Source organism: Nasonia vitripennis, chromosome 3 (genome assembly GCF_009193385.2).
Source record: "Nasonia vitripennis strain AsymCx chromosome 3, Nvit_psr_1.1, whole genome shotgun sequence".
Taxonomy (NCBI): Eukaryota; Metazoa; Arthropoda; class Insecta; order Hymenoptera; family Pteromalidae; genus Nasonia; species Nasonia vitripennis.
The window spans coordinates 1188714-1211173 of NC_045759.1; the positions used below are offsets into that span (position 1 = coordinate 1188714).

At 40.2% G+C, this 22460-nt stretch overlaps 1 protein-coding gene across 1 annotated transcript; it reads right to left on the reverse strand.

Moving 5' to 3' along the window:
* Window positions 1-900: 900 nt before the first annotated feature.
* LOC100680396 (putative lysozyme-like protein) lies at window positions 901-12473 on the reverse strand. Its single transcript, XM_031926352.1, has 7 exons — window positions 12334-12473; window positions 11415-11597; window positions 8630-8737; window positions 7059-7356; window positions 6646-6869; window positions 3113-3256; window positions 901-2277 (listed from the first exon to the last, which is right to left on the reverse strand). Exons 2-7 carry the CDS (start codon window positions 11523-11525, stop codon window positions 2179-2181), a joined length of 984 nt encoding a protein of 327 aa, XP_031782212.1. The 5' UTR covers window positions 11526-11597; window positions 12334-12473; the 3' UTR covers window positions 901-2178.
* Between the last annotated feature and the right edge of the window lie 9987 nt (window positions 12474-22460).

Sequence of the window (22460 nt, forward strand, 5' to 3'; positions counted from 1 at the left end):
CGAAGCCAATCTTCGAACTGCTATCGCATCGATTCGAAGTTGCGCCAACCGCCGAAGCTATTAATCCGATAGACAGGCAAAACGCAAGCTTTCACCGGAAATGCAAGACCGGCCGCAGACTAGGCGGAAAAACCCGGTGTGTCAAACGTGGAATTACTACAGCCCACATACGCACCTACGGAAATTCGGAAGCACTTACGGTAATGTTCGACGCCAGGGTGGAGTTTCCATGCCGTAACTACGTGCTCGGCAGCCGTGTTTTGTAATAAAGCTATTATGTGCGCGGTTCGAGTATCGGATACAAGGCGGTCGATATCGAAAAAAAATCGGCGAGCATGATCGTATACATGGAGTCTTTATTATGGATACCAATGATCAATTCATTCGACTCGGTAAAAGCAAGATCTTGTCTCATTGTGCATGAGCAAACGAAGTAAAAAAGAGGGATCGATGAGCGCATCGCATTACGAGAATTCCCGAGTACATACCCTCGTTCCTTTATATGTATATGAGCAGAGTCCGCATACATATCGCTGCGCCGCTGATCGAAGGATCGTTCAATTACGTTATACCTTTGGCTCTTCCTCCGTCTCTCTTTTTCTTTCCTCGGAGACGCGGTTACGTACAGTCGCTCAACTCGGAAGCTCGAGCGCGAAGTTATTGATTTACCTGTCCATTGTATCCGCGATGCAGCAGCGGCTTCTTATTTTCAAGTCGACCGCAGAGAAATCTGGAGAAGTCTACTGTCGTACCCTTTGTAATTGATGTTCGACAGATCGAGCGAGATTGGCCGCCTATAAATTGCAACGACGACGAGGCTCTTCTTTCTTCTCTCTTGTTCTGCGCGGGCGTAAGAGAAGGCGTTATTGTCGCGTGGGAGAAAGTCCAGTGGGCTGCATCGTTATACCAAGATGCTCTTTTATTTTACGAGATATTCGAAATTATTATTACAATCTTTTTATACAAAATTATATAGAAATTAATATAAAACATGAACAAACAGAGTAAGCGTATACAAACAACAAGTCACAAATATCGTTAAATACATTAGCCTATATTATGCTTACGATATCTATAACAAAAATGTTTTGGTATTGTGAATTCAAATATTCTTAAAACTTTACAACACTATTACTCAAACAATAGATGCGCGTGACATCGAAATCTTTTATCTTATAATTTCGAAGCTCAACAAGACGTTTCGTGCTTTGTGACCAACACCAGTAAATGATTACCAGCACCACTTACATTTTTGTTCTATTTATATGTATGCAATTGTTCTCAATCAATTTACTTGAGAACTAAAACATGGCAAGTATATCCTATTTTGGCACAGTCATAGTGAGGCGCACAATTTGAATGTCATAATTCAAATAAAAAAATATATTAATTATTACTATAAAATTATCGTCTTTTTTATAATAATAGACCATGAAGTTACTCTACTATAACTCAGAAATAACAAAATAAAATTATAATGAACGCAAGTGTAATGTAGAGTTATTTAAAATCCTTGTGCTTCATCAAAAAGTGCAAAAAAAGGTTTGGAATTATTTACCTTGCGCAAACCGCACTTATTTCCATTATACTATAAAATTATTATCTTTGATATTTTAACTTTTTTTTCGATTGCATGCAGTAATCAGCTTACGAATAACAAAAGTATTCAATTGCAAAATCTGCTCGAATCCATTCGTTCTTACAATTACGCATGAGATAAATAGAATAAATTGTATCCATATAATGATGCAAGGTTGCAAACCAAAATTGAATTGAAATCCGAAAATTGAATTAATTATTAATTTTAATAATCTACTTAATAAATATATTCTTAGGTTTGAAAAGTGCGCGTATCCTAGACTTAATTTATGAATTAAATACACGACAGAGTTATTTATACAATAAATTTCTGTAAAAATCTACCAAAGCCCTTCAAACCAATTTAATTTTGCTTCAATCGATTCATTTTGAAAGTGAAACTTTCGCACGAAAAACGCCGCAGGACAGAAGGCTATTATCAGAAATTCAATCGTATCTAGCTGTAAATTGACCAACGCAGAGAAACTGGACTAAGACGTTCATTTGTGTTGCTGCCCTCGGCGTTTTGCGATTGGCGATTCGTTTCGATGTTGTGTAGCGCATGCTTATCGATTTTGTCAATCTTCGATGTCCTGAATGTTAGTTGGGGTTGTCAGACGGAAGACCTTTGATGGCAAACTTGCCACGGAAAAGAGGTTTGAAGACTTCCAATATACTCTGCGTTCTTTTTGCTGAATTCTGAAAAGTAAAGATGATTTTGTGAATAAACCATACATGCAAAAAATGTTTTTTTTTTTAACTTTATCAACTTAACACTACATTTTTTTTTCACTATAGTGAATAGAAAAAGAATTGAAAAATACGCGATTGTTTACTGGTTCTCGACGTTGAATGCTGATTGCCGGTGAAATTTATATTTTTCTGTTTGCAGACATGCAAGGAAAATCAGATCAATGCGATGCGATTGAGGCTATAAAAACAAATCGCCGTTTAAAAAATAAACACGGACCACGCATTAATTCTAAGCAAGGATAGACGTTCACTTTCTTACGTTGCTTCGCGCGAGGCCAATGTACTTATACACACTAGACATTAGTTTCTTGATAGTTGATGAACTTTTCATCAATCATTAAATCGTTTTCAATAAATTATGTGTAATAAAAAATTATATTAACTTTTTCTTTTACTATGCAGATAATCGAGAGTTTGGTTCTGGTTAGCGAAGATAGGTGGCGCGTAAACATTTTTGTATTTCCGAGTTTTGCAATAATTCCAAGTGAAGGGAAACGGGTTCGATCGCGTCATATTGCATTCCCACGTACACGCGCGCACGAGTTAATGATATAAATAAAGTCTCGATCCTCGGATCACGTATCGAAATCAATAGGCTTGTAAATGGAACAAATTGGTAATGACACATTGTTAATGCCCGAAATATATATATTTTTTTAAGTAAAAATATTAGGTGACTTATGTTACGTTCACGAATGGAATTTCATTTGTACTCAAAGTTTACTGCTTGCAATGTAGAACTATACTAGGATGGAGCAATATGAAAATGAAAGATTTTTACCATGATCAAACTGCTAATGACTTTACTAATATTTGTGATTATAGTAAATCCTCCACCAAAAACTTGCGGTGGAATATCCAGCGACACCTTATTTCTGTCGAATTCGGGAATATCCTCCGTTGTTGTGCGAATTTTCGTTTTCTTCTGCGTGAATAAAAAGTATTACTTAGCTTTGCTATTGTTTTGTCATAATAAATTATTTTTAATGTTATTCAACATCACATTCCAGATAGATCGTTTAGAGAAAATATTAGTTAATAAATTATTTAGAAAGATTTTCTAAAGATCTATAAAAATCTGGATAAAAATATTATTTGTGTTAGTGTTGATTAAAACTATATACAAGTTATTCAAATATTTACAAAAAATGTTTATATATTTATAGATTATGCTATATTATCGTTCTCATTGTTTAGGTTCTCGTGGCTTTTCAAAAAGTTCGATTTCCTCATTCATCTTCAGCATGGGAATCAATTCATGGATATCACTTTAATGATAATTTGATAAGTTTGAAATTGTGCGATGGTGATGAGTTTGCGAGCAAAGGATTCAAATAAAATTCAAAATTCATATCACGATCATTTCTTTAATGCAACAACACATAAAAAAGTAAATATATAATATAATAAACCTTACAGAAATATAACAAATAATCTAAAATTAAATGCAAGAATGGCAAGAATCTTCCCTCCGGTAACTCTATTATAACGCTTCGCTATCAGAATTATCCCAACGCTGCCGCGCAAGTGCCAAACGGAGTTCGGTCAAGTAGAAACATCCATGCTGAGGTCAGACGAGCACAGCACGTATCGAAACTTCATCGATATTGTGTACGCAAATTTTTGCTAAATAATGCAGATAAGGATAAAATTTGATTTAACGCTAGATGTGTGCGGTGCATCGTGAAGTACTTGGATTGTGAGAAGAACGAGAGAAGTAACGGTACATGGTGTAAAATTAATGCAAGACTAAAAACCAGTTACGATAGATAGTGACAATCGCTTTATTTGACAACGTTTGTGCCTTGGTGAGCATTACAAGTGCGTTATTTACAATCGCAAGGCAGTATGATTTGGAAAAACTTGGAACTAACGAGTCTTCAATAAAATAATCTTCTTATCTTTATGACAGCAGATAGCTACAACCCATTGTAAACCGTACCTTGGTACGATGTACAAGGGGTTAAAGTGAAAATCAGCAGTTCCATTAGAAAGCAATTAAACAATAACAGCTTATGGGCTTTTATGCAATTTCCTTTATAAATCGATGAACGTTTTGAATACACGACTCACTAAAGACTCGTTAGTTCCGCATTTTTACGTAAATCAACGTAATCTTCTATTCATATGAATGTACATCTTGAACATGTGCCTCAAACTATTTACAGCCATTATGTCCACTTATAATTCAAACGTTTCTCTCCTAACAATTGTACATTAACATAACATTTATAAAAAAAAGTGCACTGCGCGCGTAACACAATTACATATACATAATACACTATATATGTGTCAAATGAACGTACAGAATAACGTCGTTCGTTAATGCTAGTCACTTCGTTGATTTCCACTGGGCAAAACACAGTAATAATAAAAATAATAATAATATAATTATAGATCAATGTCCATGGGATATGGCCACAAGACGCAGAAATCTTTTGATTATCCGTTCCCCTTTTAGATTTTCACATACAATGGCCAATCACACACCCTGTGTGTTTTCCTCTCTCGCTAGAGTCCCCTCAAGGTCGTTCAAGGTCACATCTTGAGCATTAATCCCTCGCCGCATCTCGTAGTCGTCTTGGTAGTGGTCGCAGTCGTCCGAAACAATCACACTTCGAACTTCAGGATCATCAGCCGTAGGCGTAGTACCGTTGAGGATTCGGTGGCGTGTATTCGTACTAATTTACAATGCATAACAAAGCCGACTTTGAGACTTGTTGATAGTTAGTATTATTCAGTTTTTGTTTCTCGTGCTGGTGCGTCTGGCATGCAACGTCGGTTACTACTTGATTTTTGTTTTTATTATACAATACGATACTATCAGACGAATTTGACTTTTTCTTATTGCTTTTTATTACGAAAGTCGATAGTTGGCGCAGCCTTGAATGGCGTGTCCTTGTGAATGAAATTGGGTCTTAACGTGATACTTTTTCCTTATTTAATTGACATCGCCATAAAATATATAAAATGAAAGCAATGGCAAAGCTATAATCTAAAGTCAAATACGTCATTGATTAATAATACATTCTTTCAATCACACATCATTATTGTTAGAAATTATTAATAAAAATTTGATTTCAAGATGGGGCAGTTAATCTATAGGGGAAAGTAAGTCAACGTCAGCATCGGGATTCTTCCGGCAAGTTCCGAGTTATCTGTCACACTTCTCTTCGACAATCATCAACAATGCTTTTACATACCTCGACAATAAAATCCATACCTGTTAAATCGAGTTTCATGCAACATCTATATTTGCATACGGGGTATTTCTACTTAAAACAATACACAAACAACAGTGTGGAGGACAACAACTTTCTACTTTGAAATTCCCAAAAATCAACAAATTAAAATGTGGAATTTTATACACGGGTTTATGGAAAGAGGAAAACTACTTTTATAGGAATCTGGAATTTCGTGCTTGACGGCGGTTTTATCCAACGCCGCAAGAGTTAAGGTAGATTACGTACTGGTATCATCTTATTGTGCGGATGTTCGGTGTGCGTTTGTTTTAATTTTCACTTTTGTTGGTAGTGTTTACAGCACTTCCATAACCCGTTGAAGCATTTTAATCGAACAATTTTCAAGGTGTGGACATTATTATTATCCTCGTTATTACTGCGATTTGAAGGAGTTTATCTGACTTTACACGTATAAAAATAATTTCTTAAAAAATATTTCAAACTTCTTTTTAAAAACTTTACACGTTTTTCTGATTGAATTATTCAGTTATTTAGATCCCAGTTCAAATATAATGAAACACTTTCACCAATGTATACACAATATTTTTCAACTATTTTTTAACAAATCGAGTACTTTCAAATGTGTTTGTGAATACGGTATTTTGTCAGTTTATGTAACATTGAAAAATATAATTGTAAAAGCGTTCGATTACGTAAAAGTACCCTACTTTTATGTCGGATTACGTTCACTTCGGAAAGCACATACATGCTTGTACTGGAAGTAAAAATCTCAAAATTCAAAATAACTTTTCCGAATAACCCAATTAGAAATCCCGCTCTCTACTCCATAAATCTTAAATACAAGCTCATGTACAGAAACCTAAAACTAGCTTATCTAAAAATTAATTCAACACTCCATCAAAAATCTCTTTTCTCCAACAAAACAAAAAAATAAAGCACCGTCTTCGTCGCTCTTTGAATTTTTCACAGATTGCTAACCTCACCCAGGGCGAGGCTCATCTGCAAAAATCTCTTCAAAGAGCAAGTCGAAGGCGCTCTAGTGAATGCTTCAACGGGTCGTTCCAAAAGATTACGTCAAAATCCCAGGAAGAGCGATTATCGACTCTCAGTATTTTCCTACCCCTCCGCCGAGGTTGGCGAAGCCCGCGCTGGCGGTAGCGTCGGCGTTCGCACTCGGGAAGTCCACGTCCACGTGGTCGTCGACGTCGTTGTTGCCGCCGCTGAGGCCACCGCTAAGGCTGCCAAGACCACCGCCGCCGCTCAGGCTGCCGAGGATTCCGGTTAGGAAGCTGCCGCTGTTGCTGCCGCCGCCGTTCGAGCCGTCGTCACCGCCGCCTTGGAAAATTTTGAAGGCATTAGTTTAGGACGAAAAAAGTAATATGCAAAAAAATTGGCTGATCGCAATCGATCTTTTCTACTTGCCAGAGATAATTAGATCAAACGAAAATTGCCTGACCGTATTGGACTGATTCTACTGAAACTACTATTTTCGAGAGAGAGCAAAAATAAACAGTGGGTATTTACCGGAAGCACCGGAGAGACCACCAGCCAAACCACCGGCGAGCGAGCTAAGGGGTGCGAATTTCGAGACGAAGGCGCCGGCGATGCCCTGCTTGGCACTGGAGAGGAAGGTCGTTCCGGCGTTGAACAGAGGTCCTACGCTACCCGTGGTCGCCTTTATCTTCTGAGCGATGAACTTGTTGATGAACTCGCTGGTCGCCGACTTGGTGTTGTCGATCTCGAAAGCCGCGTTTTTGGCCTTGTTACCCTCGTCCAGCACCGCCAGCGCCTTTGTCTTGGCGTCCAGAAAAGCGTCCAGCTTCTGCAAGTTACCGGGCAGCTTTATTTATTGTTGCGTTAGTCTCGGGTTATTGTTAGTTGGTTAAATTACGCTACTCCCCGAGTTAGTTCCGATTCGGTACTCTTTATTTGCATGGATTAAATGAAGCGTACTAAGTATCTGTCGGAAGCGGTCGACGTGGAAAATTTTAGAGACCAGGATTTCCTTGTAAGCCTCGAATAAAAAGTAAGCGCTGCTCTACATCAAAGGCTATACTACTCTAGATATGATCTTTTTTTGTAGTTTCCGTTTCTCATAAATCATCGTCAGGCAGTTGTGAAATCGAAAAAATCGAATATTTATAATTTTCTTCGTATTATCATCGTAAATCAGATAAGTGTTGAGCAAGATTGACATAATTTAAGCACAACCGAGTTATTACATATATTTATTTCGTGCAGCTCGCGCAGTTGCAGAATAGAATTGTTTACTGTGTCACATACAGTTGCCCAATAAGCAAAAAAAAAAACCTCGCAGTATAGCATAAGCAATACACGGATAAGCAAGTATTCCAAGACGCAATTATCGCGTCCATCCCCGGCGATGCTACAATTTCAAAATCTAGTCTCGTCGCTAGATGAATATTTATTCCGAGTTATTTCAAATGCGAGGAAAAGTAAACTACTTGGATTATGCAATTTTCTATACGTGGACTTAAGGATATCGTAATATTCGTAACAGTGAGGCGCTGCGCCGGTAGAAAGCCGCTTCTCTCGAACCTTGGACATTTTTTCCGTTACACGAGGCATTAAACATAGCAGCGGTGATGCCTTTTCATTGTAACATATTATCTTGACGATTACGTCAATTGCGGGATTGCCGCGACGAGACAGTCTAATGCCTTTTCTCAGATATTGGGAACGTTGACAAATAGAGTGTCGGTTACAATAATTACCGTATGTCTCATTAGAGAATTTAACTGTTTACTTGATCGATTTATGGAACTATGTTGAAATCACTCGAGTAAATTGTAACGCATTGATGACACATTGCATTTTCAAATCGTAAAAGTACCGTTTGGCCAATTAGCCAGGCCCAATATTGACTTAATTGAATCTCGTCCCTCTCCTGCGTAATTATGGAAATTGAATCATGTTTTTCTGAATTCACGAACGGCTATCGATTTCTGTAGCAGCCTTTGACTAATAGAATACTTTCTCCTCTCGTTACCAAGTACGATATCCTTCTTTCCTTACCAAAGCGTTAATCAGCAGCTAATTAAAACTAACGAAAACACATCAAAAGCAATATTTACCCCGAAAACGAAGTTGATGATTCCATTGGAGACGCCGAGCTTCACGATTCCAATTTTCCTCTTGTCTCTGTCGCTCCTCTCCTCATCGTCGTTCTGAAAGACATAAACCTGACGAAACATTAACGACGTTCTGATGCGTCCCCTTCAACATGCTATTAATAGTAATAATAATGAATAAACAATCGTTAATCCAACATACTTCCAAAAAGCCTTACAATTTTACCGTCTCGTCGTTACGCCCGCAGTGCATGATACATAAGTGCGCACACACACTTGTTAAATCATTCGAATCTTATACTTATGGTACAATTACGGCGCATTTATAATCGTCTGCTATAAAGCTATATAGCTCATAAAGACGTTGCCGTACACGAGGAAGCAATTTCCTCGTTAACAGGTGAAATACGTAAAGTCTTTCTCCTCGAGTCTTGTAGTCGGTGTCCGTCGTCGTCGTTGTTGTCGGTACAGGTGAATCTTGTCGGAACTGAAATTTTCACGCGTCTTCGCAAAACATACTTACTCGAGATGCAAAATCATCTGCGATTTTTATTTCGCAGACGACACTTTCCTCGGTAAGGTCGTATTTTCAATTTTTTTCGCACGCAGTAAGCGGGGACTTTCGAAACTAGGCGCGAAACTAAATGTGCCGCTCGTTAAAATATTGATTTGCTGGCTGCAGCTTCTTCGGGTAATTTAGCTTGGATTCATTTGAATATTCAACGATAACGAAAGAAGCGATTGCGAAAATATCTCGTCTAATCATTTTCTGGTTTTGCGAGTGGTGTGGAAATCTGGAAAAATACGGGTGACTTCCTTGATATTTGGGACAGGATGCAACTGATCATACCCATAACCCCGATTTCGATGGATCAATGTTAGCGAAGTCATAAAGTCATGTAAAAACATCCAAAGAGACCTAGTCACGCACGCGTAATTGCAGGCGGCACAATAATCATTTTAAAGGTTCATGCGAGCTTTTTGACACCACCTGCAATTAAAGCCTCATTACTCCGACCTGATTTCAAAGTCAAGCAAAACGCAATTTTCGTCATCGACATAGTGCAATCCTCTCGCCTGAAAAACCCATTTCTCACGACACATCATTGGAAAAAATGTGGAGCACATAGCATCGTAGTAATATTCGCGTGACCAGCGGCTGGAAAGCCCGCCTATTTTTATCCTCGATCGGTGCGCGAATTCGTAAACGCGCGCAAGTGCGTGTGTGTGTGTATACATTGCGAAAGATGCCGACCGGCCTCTTATGCGTTTCGTTGCGTCAGGTGTGGCAGCAGTGACGGCTATTTTGTGCCTAGACGGGGCGACTAATTAAAAAGCCTCACGGCAAAAAAGAGCGCGCATATGAATTACCTGCATGGACCGCGCGAAAACGTCCTTGAAAATCTCGGAGATTATCCGATCGATTCGCCTTTCTGACCGACTGGCACCGGAGCTTTCGCAACGCGTGTCAATAAGATGCTGTTGGAGATGAAAAACGACTAACGGACAGGTCAGTGCTTCGTTTACGATTTAAACAATGCAAATGCTTTTTTCGAATTCCCGCCAGATAAAATCGAAGTCATCGTGGATAAACTAATAACCAAACACACGGGAAATGAAATTCTCGTCGCGCTCAATAAACAAGCTCGATAGCAAACGTTCACTTCGAATCCAAGGAAAGCCGCGTCGAGCGAAAACCTCGATCGAGAGCTCGCGATAGCGCGACACCGAAAAGAAGCCGAGTAGTGAGAGATTAAAGAGGCTAAAAAGAGAGGAAACGCGAATTCCGAGCCACCGCCTCCGGCACGGCCCACATGCAGCACACGTGGTGTGTATGTGTGTGTGTGTATGTGTCTCTGTGCGCAGCGATGGAAATTTCAAGCGCACGTACGTGTACACGCATGTGCTGGACCACGAGACTGGCAGCCACTTTCACTGGGATTGTGGTGGCGGTATCGCGGGCACGGCTCTTCCGCTCCGAGACCGCGCGCGAGTGCTGATTTTCGAGGCGAATATTATCATGGGTGGTTATGGGTTCAATTCTGGAAGGGGATATTGAAATTTTGACGCGGTGAGGTTGATTGCAAATTATTGAATTATATGGCGGGTCGAGTTACGTAATTCGTGATATATGAATGTGGACTGTGTGTGTACGTGTATTAAAGAGCTGTCGAACGGTTTTTGCGCCGGCTGCAAAAACCCTAATGTAGTTTTATGGCTCTACACCGGCGAGTATGGACTGTGATTATGGCGGATCGTGAGGTTTCATTAGATATAAATTATTCAAAAAAACGCTGGTAGTTAAATGTGCGATTTGGGTGCGTGATCATTCAAAGGGCGACCCACTGTGATTTTCGAAAGTATACCATCAAAATTATGATTGGTACAGCGCCATTAGACCGAGAATCAGTACCTTCTCCATTATACACCGAAGATTCTCGGAACATCTCCGAATAGCTTCACCCAAGAAAGTGAATCCGTCTTACACAACTCCTTAATTCACATGTAATTTATACAGAGAAGCCCAAAAAAATATGACACACGTGTCTTTTCAACCAAAGCAAACCTCCTCCGTATGTACAGCTCTTATAAATTGCCCAGCCATGTAACCTTCGAAACGCTCAACTCGCGTCGACTTTCATCTCACTCTCGGAAATCGAAACTTTTTGAAAAGCGCTGGTTACCCAAGAGAAATTCAACTCTTTGCTATCGTACCGATGAATTAGGTAGAGAATTATCTCTAGAAAAGTTGTAAGAAAAAAAAACTGATCTGTTCAGAGAGACTCACTTCGTTGAGAGGACTGAGGTCGTCAGCCGCGGCTTCCCTCTTCTCGATCGGGCTGCAACTCACAGCCGCGACGGCCAGCAGTAGGGCACAGACTATCAGCGTCAACTTCATCTTTGCTTTGGCAGGTCCTTCTGGAGGTCTTTATCGTTGCTTGGTTATGCTTTGCGGCTCCAAGAGTGTCTCCTGGAAAAAAGAAATGCGTTCGAATTTGGCGCCACTTTCACTTTCGCCGCGCGCTATACACTGAAGAAGCGCGGCTATCGAATTTTTAATTCGTCATTGAGCTGCTGTCGATCAAGTGGGTTAATGATGGCTATGATGTTGAGCAGAAATGGAAATCGATACGATTGTGTAAACGGTTACCGCAATATCGGCTATTTTCAGGGCGGGGGGGGGGTTGTTAATCTTCTCTAAACCACTGAGACGTTTTACTTAGTGAATCGAAGCGCCGACACACAGTGTGAATGAAAATCTCACGAGTCACCGGTGCACGAAAGTAAGTAAAAGCAGCAATTCGTCTTTCAAAGTCAGTGAAAAGCAAATGATATCATACGTAAGCCAAATGATACATCAAATTACCCTTATATAACCCAGCGAGACGGACATTATGCGTCGACGCTTTACTTTCATGCACGGCTACGGCAAACAGAACTTTTATCGCGCGTAAAAAATCGGCGTACGTACCTAGTCCCAACACAAACTGCCCACATAAACACCTTACATAAAACAATTACCTCCGGATCGACACCTCGGTTATCCACAATCCTAGCCGCACTTCACCACCGAAGAAAGCCGAGAAGATTATAGTAGCACAGCCGATGAAGAAGAAGAAGAAGAAGAAGAAGAAGTGAAGAAGTGAAGAAGTGAAGAAGTGAAGAAATGAAGAAGAAGAAGCGAAAAGAAGAAGATTCAGACTTACGGTCGTGTGCGAGTGCGTGCGTGTGTGCACAAGCGAGTATTCGAGCGAGCGAGAGTGAGATGTGTACCTCACGGAGTGCGAGGCTCGTTTGAGGAAGGCGGCGAAGGAGGTGCCGAAGTCTTACGGCCGACTCGTGCGTGTGTCTGCGACTGGCCGTGTACGTGCACGAGCGGACTCGAGCGAGTGTATGTGCAATCGAGATTCGAGAATCGACTCCTCTCCGCGCCGCAGACCGCCCCTCTCTCTTTTTGTCGCTGCACTAGAGTGTGTGTATACGCCGCGCGCGAGTGAGTGTCCTCGCGCTCCTATATACGCGTATGTGTCTCTTTCACTCCGGCGGTGCCTTTTTTTCGCCGTTTTTCATCTTACGACTGCATGGCGCGCGTAACGTTATGTCACTTTTGCGCGCACAGCTGTCGCGATTTTCGGCACTTGGACGTTTTACGCTCGTCCTGCCGCTTGTGTGGTGGGAGGGATGCCGACGATGAAATGCTTCGAGAGCTTGGTGGGGTGACTGTATGGAGAACACACGTGGGGAGCGGATACTCGAGCTGGACTTTGATCGCGTAGGCTGAGCTTTGAATAGCCTAATTTTCTGGTTTTATGAGGTAATTGATTTTAAATTAGACGCGTAATTACAGTTTGCTGGGATCGTGAATTGATTCGTTGTTTCGTGTGTTGACAACTTGGATCCTTGATGTTTCGAAATTTCAAGTGACAATGGTGGTTTTAAAATAATGGCGATGAAGATCTTTTGATTTTACGCGCATGTAACTTCCCATTTCGGAATATGCATTGTTTTGCCGAAGAGTTTTACATACTTTTTTCATACCGCGATTTCAGAATTCGTAACTGTCATTGACTTCCTTTATGCAACAATCGCGGAAAGTCAACAGAAGCCATTCCCCTATTGTTTTCCCCTAGTTCAAAGATCTCATATTCGTTTCGAACGTAATGACTGTGTCATAGAAGTTTTAGGACCGATAAACCCGCTACATAAATAGTTTTGTATATACCTCTTGAGTAGTAGAGAACGACCTGCCGTATCTCAAGTAAAAACTGAAGTTACGCTGTCATGACCATCGCAAGCAGGTTTTGCAAACACTCGAATAAACAAATTCATGCTGTATTTTGTAGACGACAGTTTTCATACACAATTAGTAAACCAGTTCTCAATGAGTATTGTATATATTCTACGTCTAATCCTTGAGTATAATTAAATTCTCCCTGCAACGCGTGAATAAATTCCACCCAACCTTCTCACAGGATTTTGTAATCATACAATATACAACCTAGGTTTTTAATAGCAATAAATGAAACAGTAATCAATACCTGGCAAACCTATTAATCCCCTCATTAACCAAATCAGCATAATCGCCAGTCCCAAAGTGTCCCACAACAATAAATCGATTAATCGCGCAAAAAGGATACTTTCAATTAAGCACTGCACGCCTGTTCGCGAATTCGCCGCCTTCCTCGGCGAACAAAGTGCAGTTGCATAGGCAAACGTTTTCTCGCGGCGCCGATCAGTATAGCGAGCCATTAGTGCGCGACTTTTATGGGCCGAGCGAGAGAAACGTATTATGCACACTGAGTATAGCATATCCGATTACTATCGGGTTAGTCACACCGGGGGACTTTTACTATCGATTATACCCCGGAGAGTATTGGTACACCTCGTAGTCTATAGATGTTTTTTACGAGCGAAGATTATTGCCAAGGTGAAAGGAGACGCTGGTGGAGGCGTGGAGGCTGGTCCCTTTTTCTGCAAGCTCCTTTCCCTTCAAGGCTAGCGCGAAGTTGTATTGCTTTTATGCGTAACACGGTCGACTTAAGCGGTGGCAACGAAGGGACGTTTTTTCGCAGAACGCGTTACGTAATTCAGCTTTTGTTGTGAGAATTGGAAGAATCGATCTGTTTCGATAATGAAGACGAATTAAGTCATTAGAAGGTGGCTTACTAATAAGCCTTTCACTTTCCATCTATCCGTATATTGTTCTTTCGAATTCAAGCTCGTTAGATAATTATGCAGAAAGCAGGAGGATAATTTCTGTACCTGATGTCGTCCACTTACATTTGTAACAGAATCATTTGAATTTCTGCACTGATAACGCTATTCCTCATTGAATAATTATATCCAGATTATTCCATCCACTTACAATTACCATGGAGTTATTTAAATTTCTGCACTTTTCTCAAGCGCCGATAAAGTTATTCCGCGCAAAATAGTAACTACGCGCAAATTGCCAACTCTAAATACTATCAATGAAAAAACTTAAGTACACGCTCAGAGCACCGCCAGCATCGAATTCCTAAACAATTGCACAAAAATGTTGAAAAGTGCCATTGAGAGAAAAAAAGGGGAACAATAGGATGGCTGCTAAGCATTGCAACTATGAAATTATGTAAACTAGGTCTGCATCTGCATTAGACCCGCGGGGAATTAGCGGTCTAGTGTTTACACACATTGTATGTAGGAGAGGCACTGCTGTACACTTAATGTACTGGATAATTTCGTCGATGGGAATGCAGGTCACGAATCTCCGAATGGAAAGGATCAAGGACTTTTAATGCGTAGCCGAGAAGCCGTAAATTTTTGGTGCAAGTGTTATTTATCGTATACAGTGCAAGATTCTTTAATTTTTTTAACATTATGATGCTGTAGTGTCATTGATATCCCTTTTGAATTAAAGTGCTTCACCATCAGTTTAAAAATAAATTTCAATATAATTTTTATGTGTCTGACATTGTAGCTTCAAGATTCGAAGATTTCGAAAGTTTCCTGCAATTATTCTCACTTTATTGTTCTTCATAAAGCTTAAATGAGTAAAGACGCTAGGAAAAAAAAAATTGTAACCAATAGTGTTATATTAATAAGAGTATGAATTTTGTAACAAAATTAAAAATTCACTAGATAAGATAATATGATAATTTTTCTACGTAAAAAAACGTAACATGCATATGTGTTTTCTCTTTTTCTGTCGTCGATCTTATTCTGCTTGCTCTACGCGGTGGCCCATTACGCAACGTATAACGGGTCGATGCGAATTCGGATGGGCCCGAAAAAAATCTTTCATTTCGAATGCGAAGCTCGTCGAACCAGTCTTAGGCACGCGTCCCGCCAAAGCAGAGACTAATCGCTTTTACTCGTCGGAATTTCCTCCTTCCCACAAAATGTTAGAGCACATCAGAAAAAATGGATCGCCGTGACATATTTTCGAATTTCGTGAATTAAAGCTATTATGTCAGGACGAGTTATGAAAGAGAAGAGGTCACTTGATGTTTTCTTTACCACCGAGTCCGGAGTTTCGCATTTTTATGGTCTATGTATTGAGGGACCCGAGGCAGTAAATTGTTTCGTGGATTTTGAAGAAATTTATGAATTCGTACGGCTGTTTGGTAGACGTCATCCGTAACTTCTTGTTTGGGTAAGTGTTACGATGGAATCATGCGTGTATTTCGTGTTCAGACTCCATTTGTTTACTTTTGAGCAATACGAAATTGAAACTGATGGTCTCTTTAAGAAAATCATCATGACGCGAGATAAATTAAGCGAATTCTTTAAGAAATGCACGTAACATATTTATTGCCAGTGGAGGTAAAATTATAAATAACGGTCATACCCATGACTCATTGAGTTTCCTCGTATCTACAAGGATTTGACCTGATTATTGTTTTTACTTTTAAATCCTTTGAATTACAAAGACTTACTGGTTTTAAAATACATAAAAAAACATTTCCTTTATATCTGACCACGATCATTTAAAAATTGATTCAAGTCGTATAATTAATATTTAAATTAGTATTGAACATTAAACTGACAACCCCACTATGATAAACATCTAAATCATTGCAACACGAGATTATTCTTCTAATCACATCAAAGATCGTTATCCTGAGAGGCGGTAACAGGTGAAAGGTGAAAGAGCAAAAGGAAGTCGATGACCTGCTTGTCCCGAGGATCCGGGTAAGAAGTTACGTAACTTGGTCTGCGTAAACGATTTGTACGTGACTTCGAGGAAGAAATCACGAACTCTCCGATCAGATCCACAAAGGATGAAGAGACGCGTGTAGAGTTTACTTCTGTAACACTGTCACACCATGATTTACGATTTGGTCGACATATGACACTACGATTTAGAAAGGTTAGTGACTCTGCGTATAATTTCAATGCCACGCCGATAGATGCATTTTTTCGGACCTTGTATTTCAGAAAAAATCTAATAAAGGCTGCTACAAACGCCAAAGCGTCTCATTATTGCACGTAATAGCTTCTTATCCCTCAGTTTACGGGCGCTTCCGAAGTCTGACATTAAAGGCTAGCAAAACAACAGAAAATTTTGTTATTGGCCTTTTCCCCGCGATGAGAATTCGCGGCACGACGCTACTGTATAGAGCGCTTGTGAAAGTGAAAAATTTCCGTGGTGCATAAACCCTGGTGTTTACTGAACTGCCTTTTTCAGATGAATTCCGCCTCTAATTCTTAAAAACGATTGCTAGTTAAGACCTCTACCTTGGCTTTAGAAAAGATGTTAATTGGTTTATGTTTATGTCAATTCATTGATAATAAAGATATTAGACCCAATATATCATTTTTTACAATATGAATATTAAAAAGTCCATTGCCTTAACCTAAATAAATATTTACATTTACAAGAACAAGAAACCCTACACACGACTCTCTACAGATTTTTAAAGCCATTCCAGTATCCACACATCCGATAACTGCCAGTATCTTGAAAGCATTGATACAGATGTAACACCTACCCAAAGTAGCCTTAAGTTAGATGTCAAGGTCTGTCTCCGAAAATTCTCGCCTCACATACGCTACCTTGATAACATGATATCCCGTTCGGTCCAGTGGGTCTTCGCTTTCCTTGGACTCGATCCACGCCCTTCTATCTCGTACCACCAAACTTTCAGTCAGTCATATCGCTACGCCGGTTTCTCGACATTTTTAGCGCAGATAGACATGCATCGGGTGAGCGTATAGCTCGTAAAACGGACTCAGAGTTGTTTTAATGCGTATCTCGCGCGATCTCCTTCTGGCGGCGACTGTAGCTTTCCCTGCGCAGCTGATGCCCCGTTTCAATGTCAGTATGGCGAGGAAAAGTTTTCCAGGAGATTCGCTTTGTTTGAGAGATTACCGATAGAACTCATTGTTTGAGTATTGATATGATCTGTTCTTAATTTTAGGTGAACGCTGATGAGAGTATGGGAAGATCCTTCAATTATGGCTTTTGTCCGCGGTTTTGTTTATGCAGATGAATATTTAGAGTGTCTTACGATGAATTTTATATTTACGTTTAGCTTTCTATTTCTTCGAATACTACCGATTTTTAAGAAAATTGCTAATGGTTTTAAAACGATTTTTTGTTTAAACCTATCGAAGTACCATCCTCAGCATAATCTTTAATTGCGACTTTGTCGCGAAACGTTTATCATTCGCCTCTACTTCAAACACGACATTTCAAACCATTAATCAACAAAACTTACATTTAGTACTACATATCATGCAAACGCAGTAAATGCTACTCACCAAAAACAACGATTCACCAGCTCTCACCCTACGGCAGCTTCTTCGGACCTTCCAAGTCTCTCGATAGCTCTAACTCACCGTTTCGCACCCGCGAGCATGTCACCCTTATTATCAACTCGAGAAAAGTCTCTTTCCACCGGTGAAAAACCTTGACACGCGCGAGGCTTTTTCGTCGCTCGGCCAACTTAGACTGCGGCACAAGGTTGTGCTGCTCACAGAGAGGCTCTTGCTCTTCGAAGAAAGTGTTCCGGCCGGGGAAATTTGCCGCGTCGTCGACCGTCGACTCGCGCATTCGCCAAAGGAGAAGCTAGAACTAATGGCGTGGAAAACCGCGCCCGTCGCGCGTATAATTTCGTTTGTTTGCTTGAGCGACCTATAGAAATCGGTATATGGTACAACGCGATTGCGACATTTGCGACGAGCTACTGATCCGATTCGATGTCGCGCAATCGGAGTAATCGAGGTATGTGACTAGTGCAGCGATTATTGTTTCCCTTTTCAAAGGTGTATTCGAGGAATCGTTTGAAGGAAACTTGCCATTCGTAATAGAATTTCATTATACATCTTGATCAATAAAATAAACCTAAGTAATCACTCACTTAAAAAGCCATATCGGCCTCTAAATAAAGAAAGGCACCTTCTGGTTGTCTAAATTATCACCAGTTCTCACAACGAGTCGCTATACGGTTACGCAACCAGCTCAGACCGGCACGTGTTTGCATGTGGAGACATCCGCGTTTCGTTCGATCTTCGCCGGCCGGTGCGGGAGTAGGAAAGAGTCGTGTCCTCTTCACTTTCTCTCCGGTCATGAGCGCGCACGATGAAATTTCATTCGCGTAAGGCTTTGTCAAGGTGTCGCTGGGGTCTTCGTATTCGATAACGCGATACTGACTAATGTTGGCTTCGAGCTTGTTGAGTTTCAGGAAGATGTATATTATCGGTCGCACTGTAGTACCGGCTCATGTAAGTTTGGCATTATCCTCCTGTGACTTTGGCTTATGTCACGCGTAACTGCTGCATAGGAATTATTGCGAAAGTCGAAAGAGTTATGGGGCGAATCAATTGTGCGAGTTAGATGGAAGAAAGAGCAAACACAGGTGGCCTGTAATTCCGGGCTTTGTTTTAAATTAGAAAAAAAATGTAGTTGTCCTTTAAAAAATAATTTTATTGAGTAACCCTTTGCTTTCGAAAAGTAGAAGGAATCGTGTACGTGGACTAGTAAAATTTATCAAAAGCAACTTTTACATTTACTCTTTCTTCGCGAAAGATTATTCTTATTTTAGAATTCTCACTTTCTCGAAAGAAAATATTGCCGCAACATTAAACCACGGCGTCGCTTATAAATTATCGTCTATAAAATTCTTGCGCACGACGTTGAAGCAAACATAAATAGTTACTAAATAGTCACATGTGCATCATGACACATGAACGTAAAGTAAATAACAATAAATACTGCTATAACATCCCACAACAACTTCTTTATAAGTGTTTTGTCGAGCCATACAATTTACTTTAAAATATCTTATTCAAAGAAAATAACACCACTAGTAATCGCCATCGAAATGGAAACTTGAACGATTCGAATATGCATTTAAAATTTTCAATTTTTGTGAATTCGAACAAATAATCTTTCACGAGAAAATGCATTGCCATTGTAGTTGAGGCAAATGACTTGTACACCGCAAGATCTCACACAACTATCAGACATTATTCATTCGAGGTGCGAACGACAGACTATGCATACTCGTAACCGTAATACACAGAATGTACCCGCATAAATTAATTTTAGAATAATCTTGCGAAACAAAGCCTTTTCGCGCTACGCATGACGATTGTAGCTACTCTCTATGCACGCATACATTAAGGATTTTCTACTTTCATCACATAATAACGCATATTGTACACTATTTGGAACATTTTGCGTTATTTATACAGCTATTATTTTTGCGCGTGCGAACGTTGTGAAAAATGTGATTTTACGTGCGTTTTACATCAGACAAAAAAATTTCAACCGGTTGAGTTTTAGAAGGTATCTCGTTGGATTCAGTGGTACTAAATTCTTTTTACGTGCTGCGTAAATATTCAAACGTGTCGCGTGTAGTGAACAATCCTTTTTTTTGCAAGTATGAAGCATAAATAATCTTGTGTTTTCAAATCTTGCCAGAATTGCAATTTTTATGGCTATCTCTTAGTCGTACAATTTTACCATTTCTAACTTTGGCAAATTCATCGATTTGAAAATCTTACCTCTCGTGACGATAACATTTAAGAAGAGTCATGACAATTTCCGCATGAAGCTTCACGAGAACTTTCTCAAAAAATCTCAACGCCGTCCATCAAAATAATCAGACAAATCTCAACACATCATTAGTTTTATTACAAGCGCGCAGCTAGCGCCATTCGCTGCACACACTAGCGTTATCTCACATTAAATTTCAACCTCTTTCGCGCGCATAAGCACGTCCGCGCACCGAATTAACGCAGAAATTCGTCGGTCGCGAGAGTTCAAGCCAACCGGATTTCTGCGAAAGTCGAACGCGAGCAACATATTACGCGGAGAAAATAGCCAGCTCTCGTGAGAGCAGTGCAATTAGAAAGCGCCTTTGGGGGTCATAGAGCAAAGCCAGGCAATATGCAGCCCCGCGATCTCTCTCGCGTCTATATTAAAAGTGCTAGCGCCGCGACTTGCGCAACCGGCTGTACACGAGCGCCTGCTGAGCACCGGCTACTTGCCTATGCGGAGGAGACTTAATGGGACTTTTGTCGGAGTAAATTATGCTTCTGTTGAGCTTAGAGGTGGCTGGAGGTGAGATTTGTATAAGCTTCTATTCTAACGATGAGATGAGTTGAATATAGTTGCTATACAGCTATTAATACTCGTAAGAGAGATGTTGCTATACGCGCAAGTAGTAACAGTCGAGGTTGGTGCGATCCGTCATGATCATTCTGACATAGACAAAAATCGTAATTAGATGTAACGCATTCGAACAGGTTTCGCTAAAAGCGAGCAAGATTGATAACATCGAGTGAAAAATGTTCGATTTCAAATCAGCAGCTAAATTGCAACACGAGCCAATATTTTTTTGGAAATACTGTGAGAACGTTACCTACTAGCTCATTTCCAGATACGTTGTATCAATTTCAGCTCAAGTTGTCGGAAAATTGTGTTTATAGCAAGTTTCGTTGTAAAAAAAAGATTGACGTTACACAAGCTCTTGGATCAAATCGAAGCAGCTACTTTTGTTTACGCTTAGCAGCTCGATTCTAATTATCGCAATATTCGCATAATCAAGAGCGAGACTTTCGAAACTTCACCGCAGACGACGACCCCGGCGATGCGCGACACTCGTCGCATTCTGGTACACGGCGAACGAGTAAGGGCTGGAAGAGCCTATACGCAGCGGCGATATGATCGATCGATTAAGGTCGGATTTACGAAATGTCGCTCGTTCGTTTGTTAATTTAACAGCGTCTTCTCGCTTTTTTATAGAGAAACGACGAGTTTCTTGCGCGTCGATTAGCTAATTGATTATTTCAGCGTGAATACACTCCGCAAAAAAATATTGTAATCCTCGGTTGTCGCCGTTTACGGTTTTTATTATAAGCAGAAGTTACGCGTCGTTGTAATGTATGCAGTGATGGAACGTTACAAGTGTTTGATAAATAGTTTCTTTTGCTGTATAAGATGGCAAGATTCCTTTTTCGCGATTTACTCTACGGTGCATCCAGGCTTGATTACTACTCTGTGGCTTGATCCATACGTTAACGATTTTCCTATATTACAAACGATGTGTTTAATCTCAAGAGCAGAGCAGCAGGAGGAATTCCAGGATTTCGCGGTGGCTTGCAGCGTAATAATCCTCTTAAGTAACGCTGTAATCTCGGCGGTCAGTATGGTAAATCGAGTGCTTACAATGGTATCAAGCAAACCACCTATACTTACGATTTCAATCCTTTATTACTTTTTAAATACATCGTTTTGTAAATAAAACGCCCATCTAATGCTGACTCTACAATAAAGGAGAAACAGTTGGGAAAGACGGAACGACAATGGAAGGAGGAGCAGAGCAAACGGTACGCAAACACGCTAATAAGTAGATTTAGTAACAAGCCTTCTTACCGAGTTTATAATTGTACGTTCCGATGGCACGTGTGTTGCCATTAGTAATGACTTTGTAAATCATGGTCTGCGGCAGGACGCCGTTGTTGACAAATTTTCGTGGTAAATCATTGTGTCGTAGATCCTCTACTTCCTTGAAGGATTATTACGATTGAAATGTATGGCATTCCAATAAATTATATCACATCGTTTGCAAAGTGCGATACAATTTTTTTCTAATCGACGTTATGAAAAGTTGGTATCGTCGTCGCGCTCACGCATCGCCGTAAATGTCATAATCAGTTCGCCCTCGTGTCTAGTATATCAATTTTTTACTCTTCACAGAATGCGAAAAAGAAACTAGCGGATAGCTCGTTAACCTGACGTTGCATCACTCGCAGTCGATTTCAAAATTCTTCAAATGATTACAATCCTCTGCAGTGATAAATGCCCAGAAGTATCAAACAATCCCCGAAATGTCTTGTGCGA

Coding starts and splice junctions, on each gene's coding strand:
- LOC100680396 (XM_031926352.1), bottom strand. CDS start 11,525: ATGAAGTTGACGCTGATAGTCTGTGCCCTACTGCTGGCCGTCGCGGCT. Junction 7,357..8,629: donor TCATCAACTTCGTTTTCGGG/GTAAATATTGCT, acceptor GGTAACTTGCAG/AAGCTGGACGCTTTTCTGGA. Junction 2,278..3,112: donor TCATTAGCAGTTTGATCATG/GTAAAAATCTTT, acceptor TTTACTTTTCAG/AATTCAGCAAAAAGAACGCA.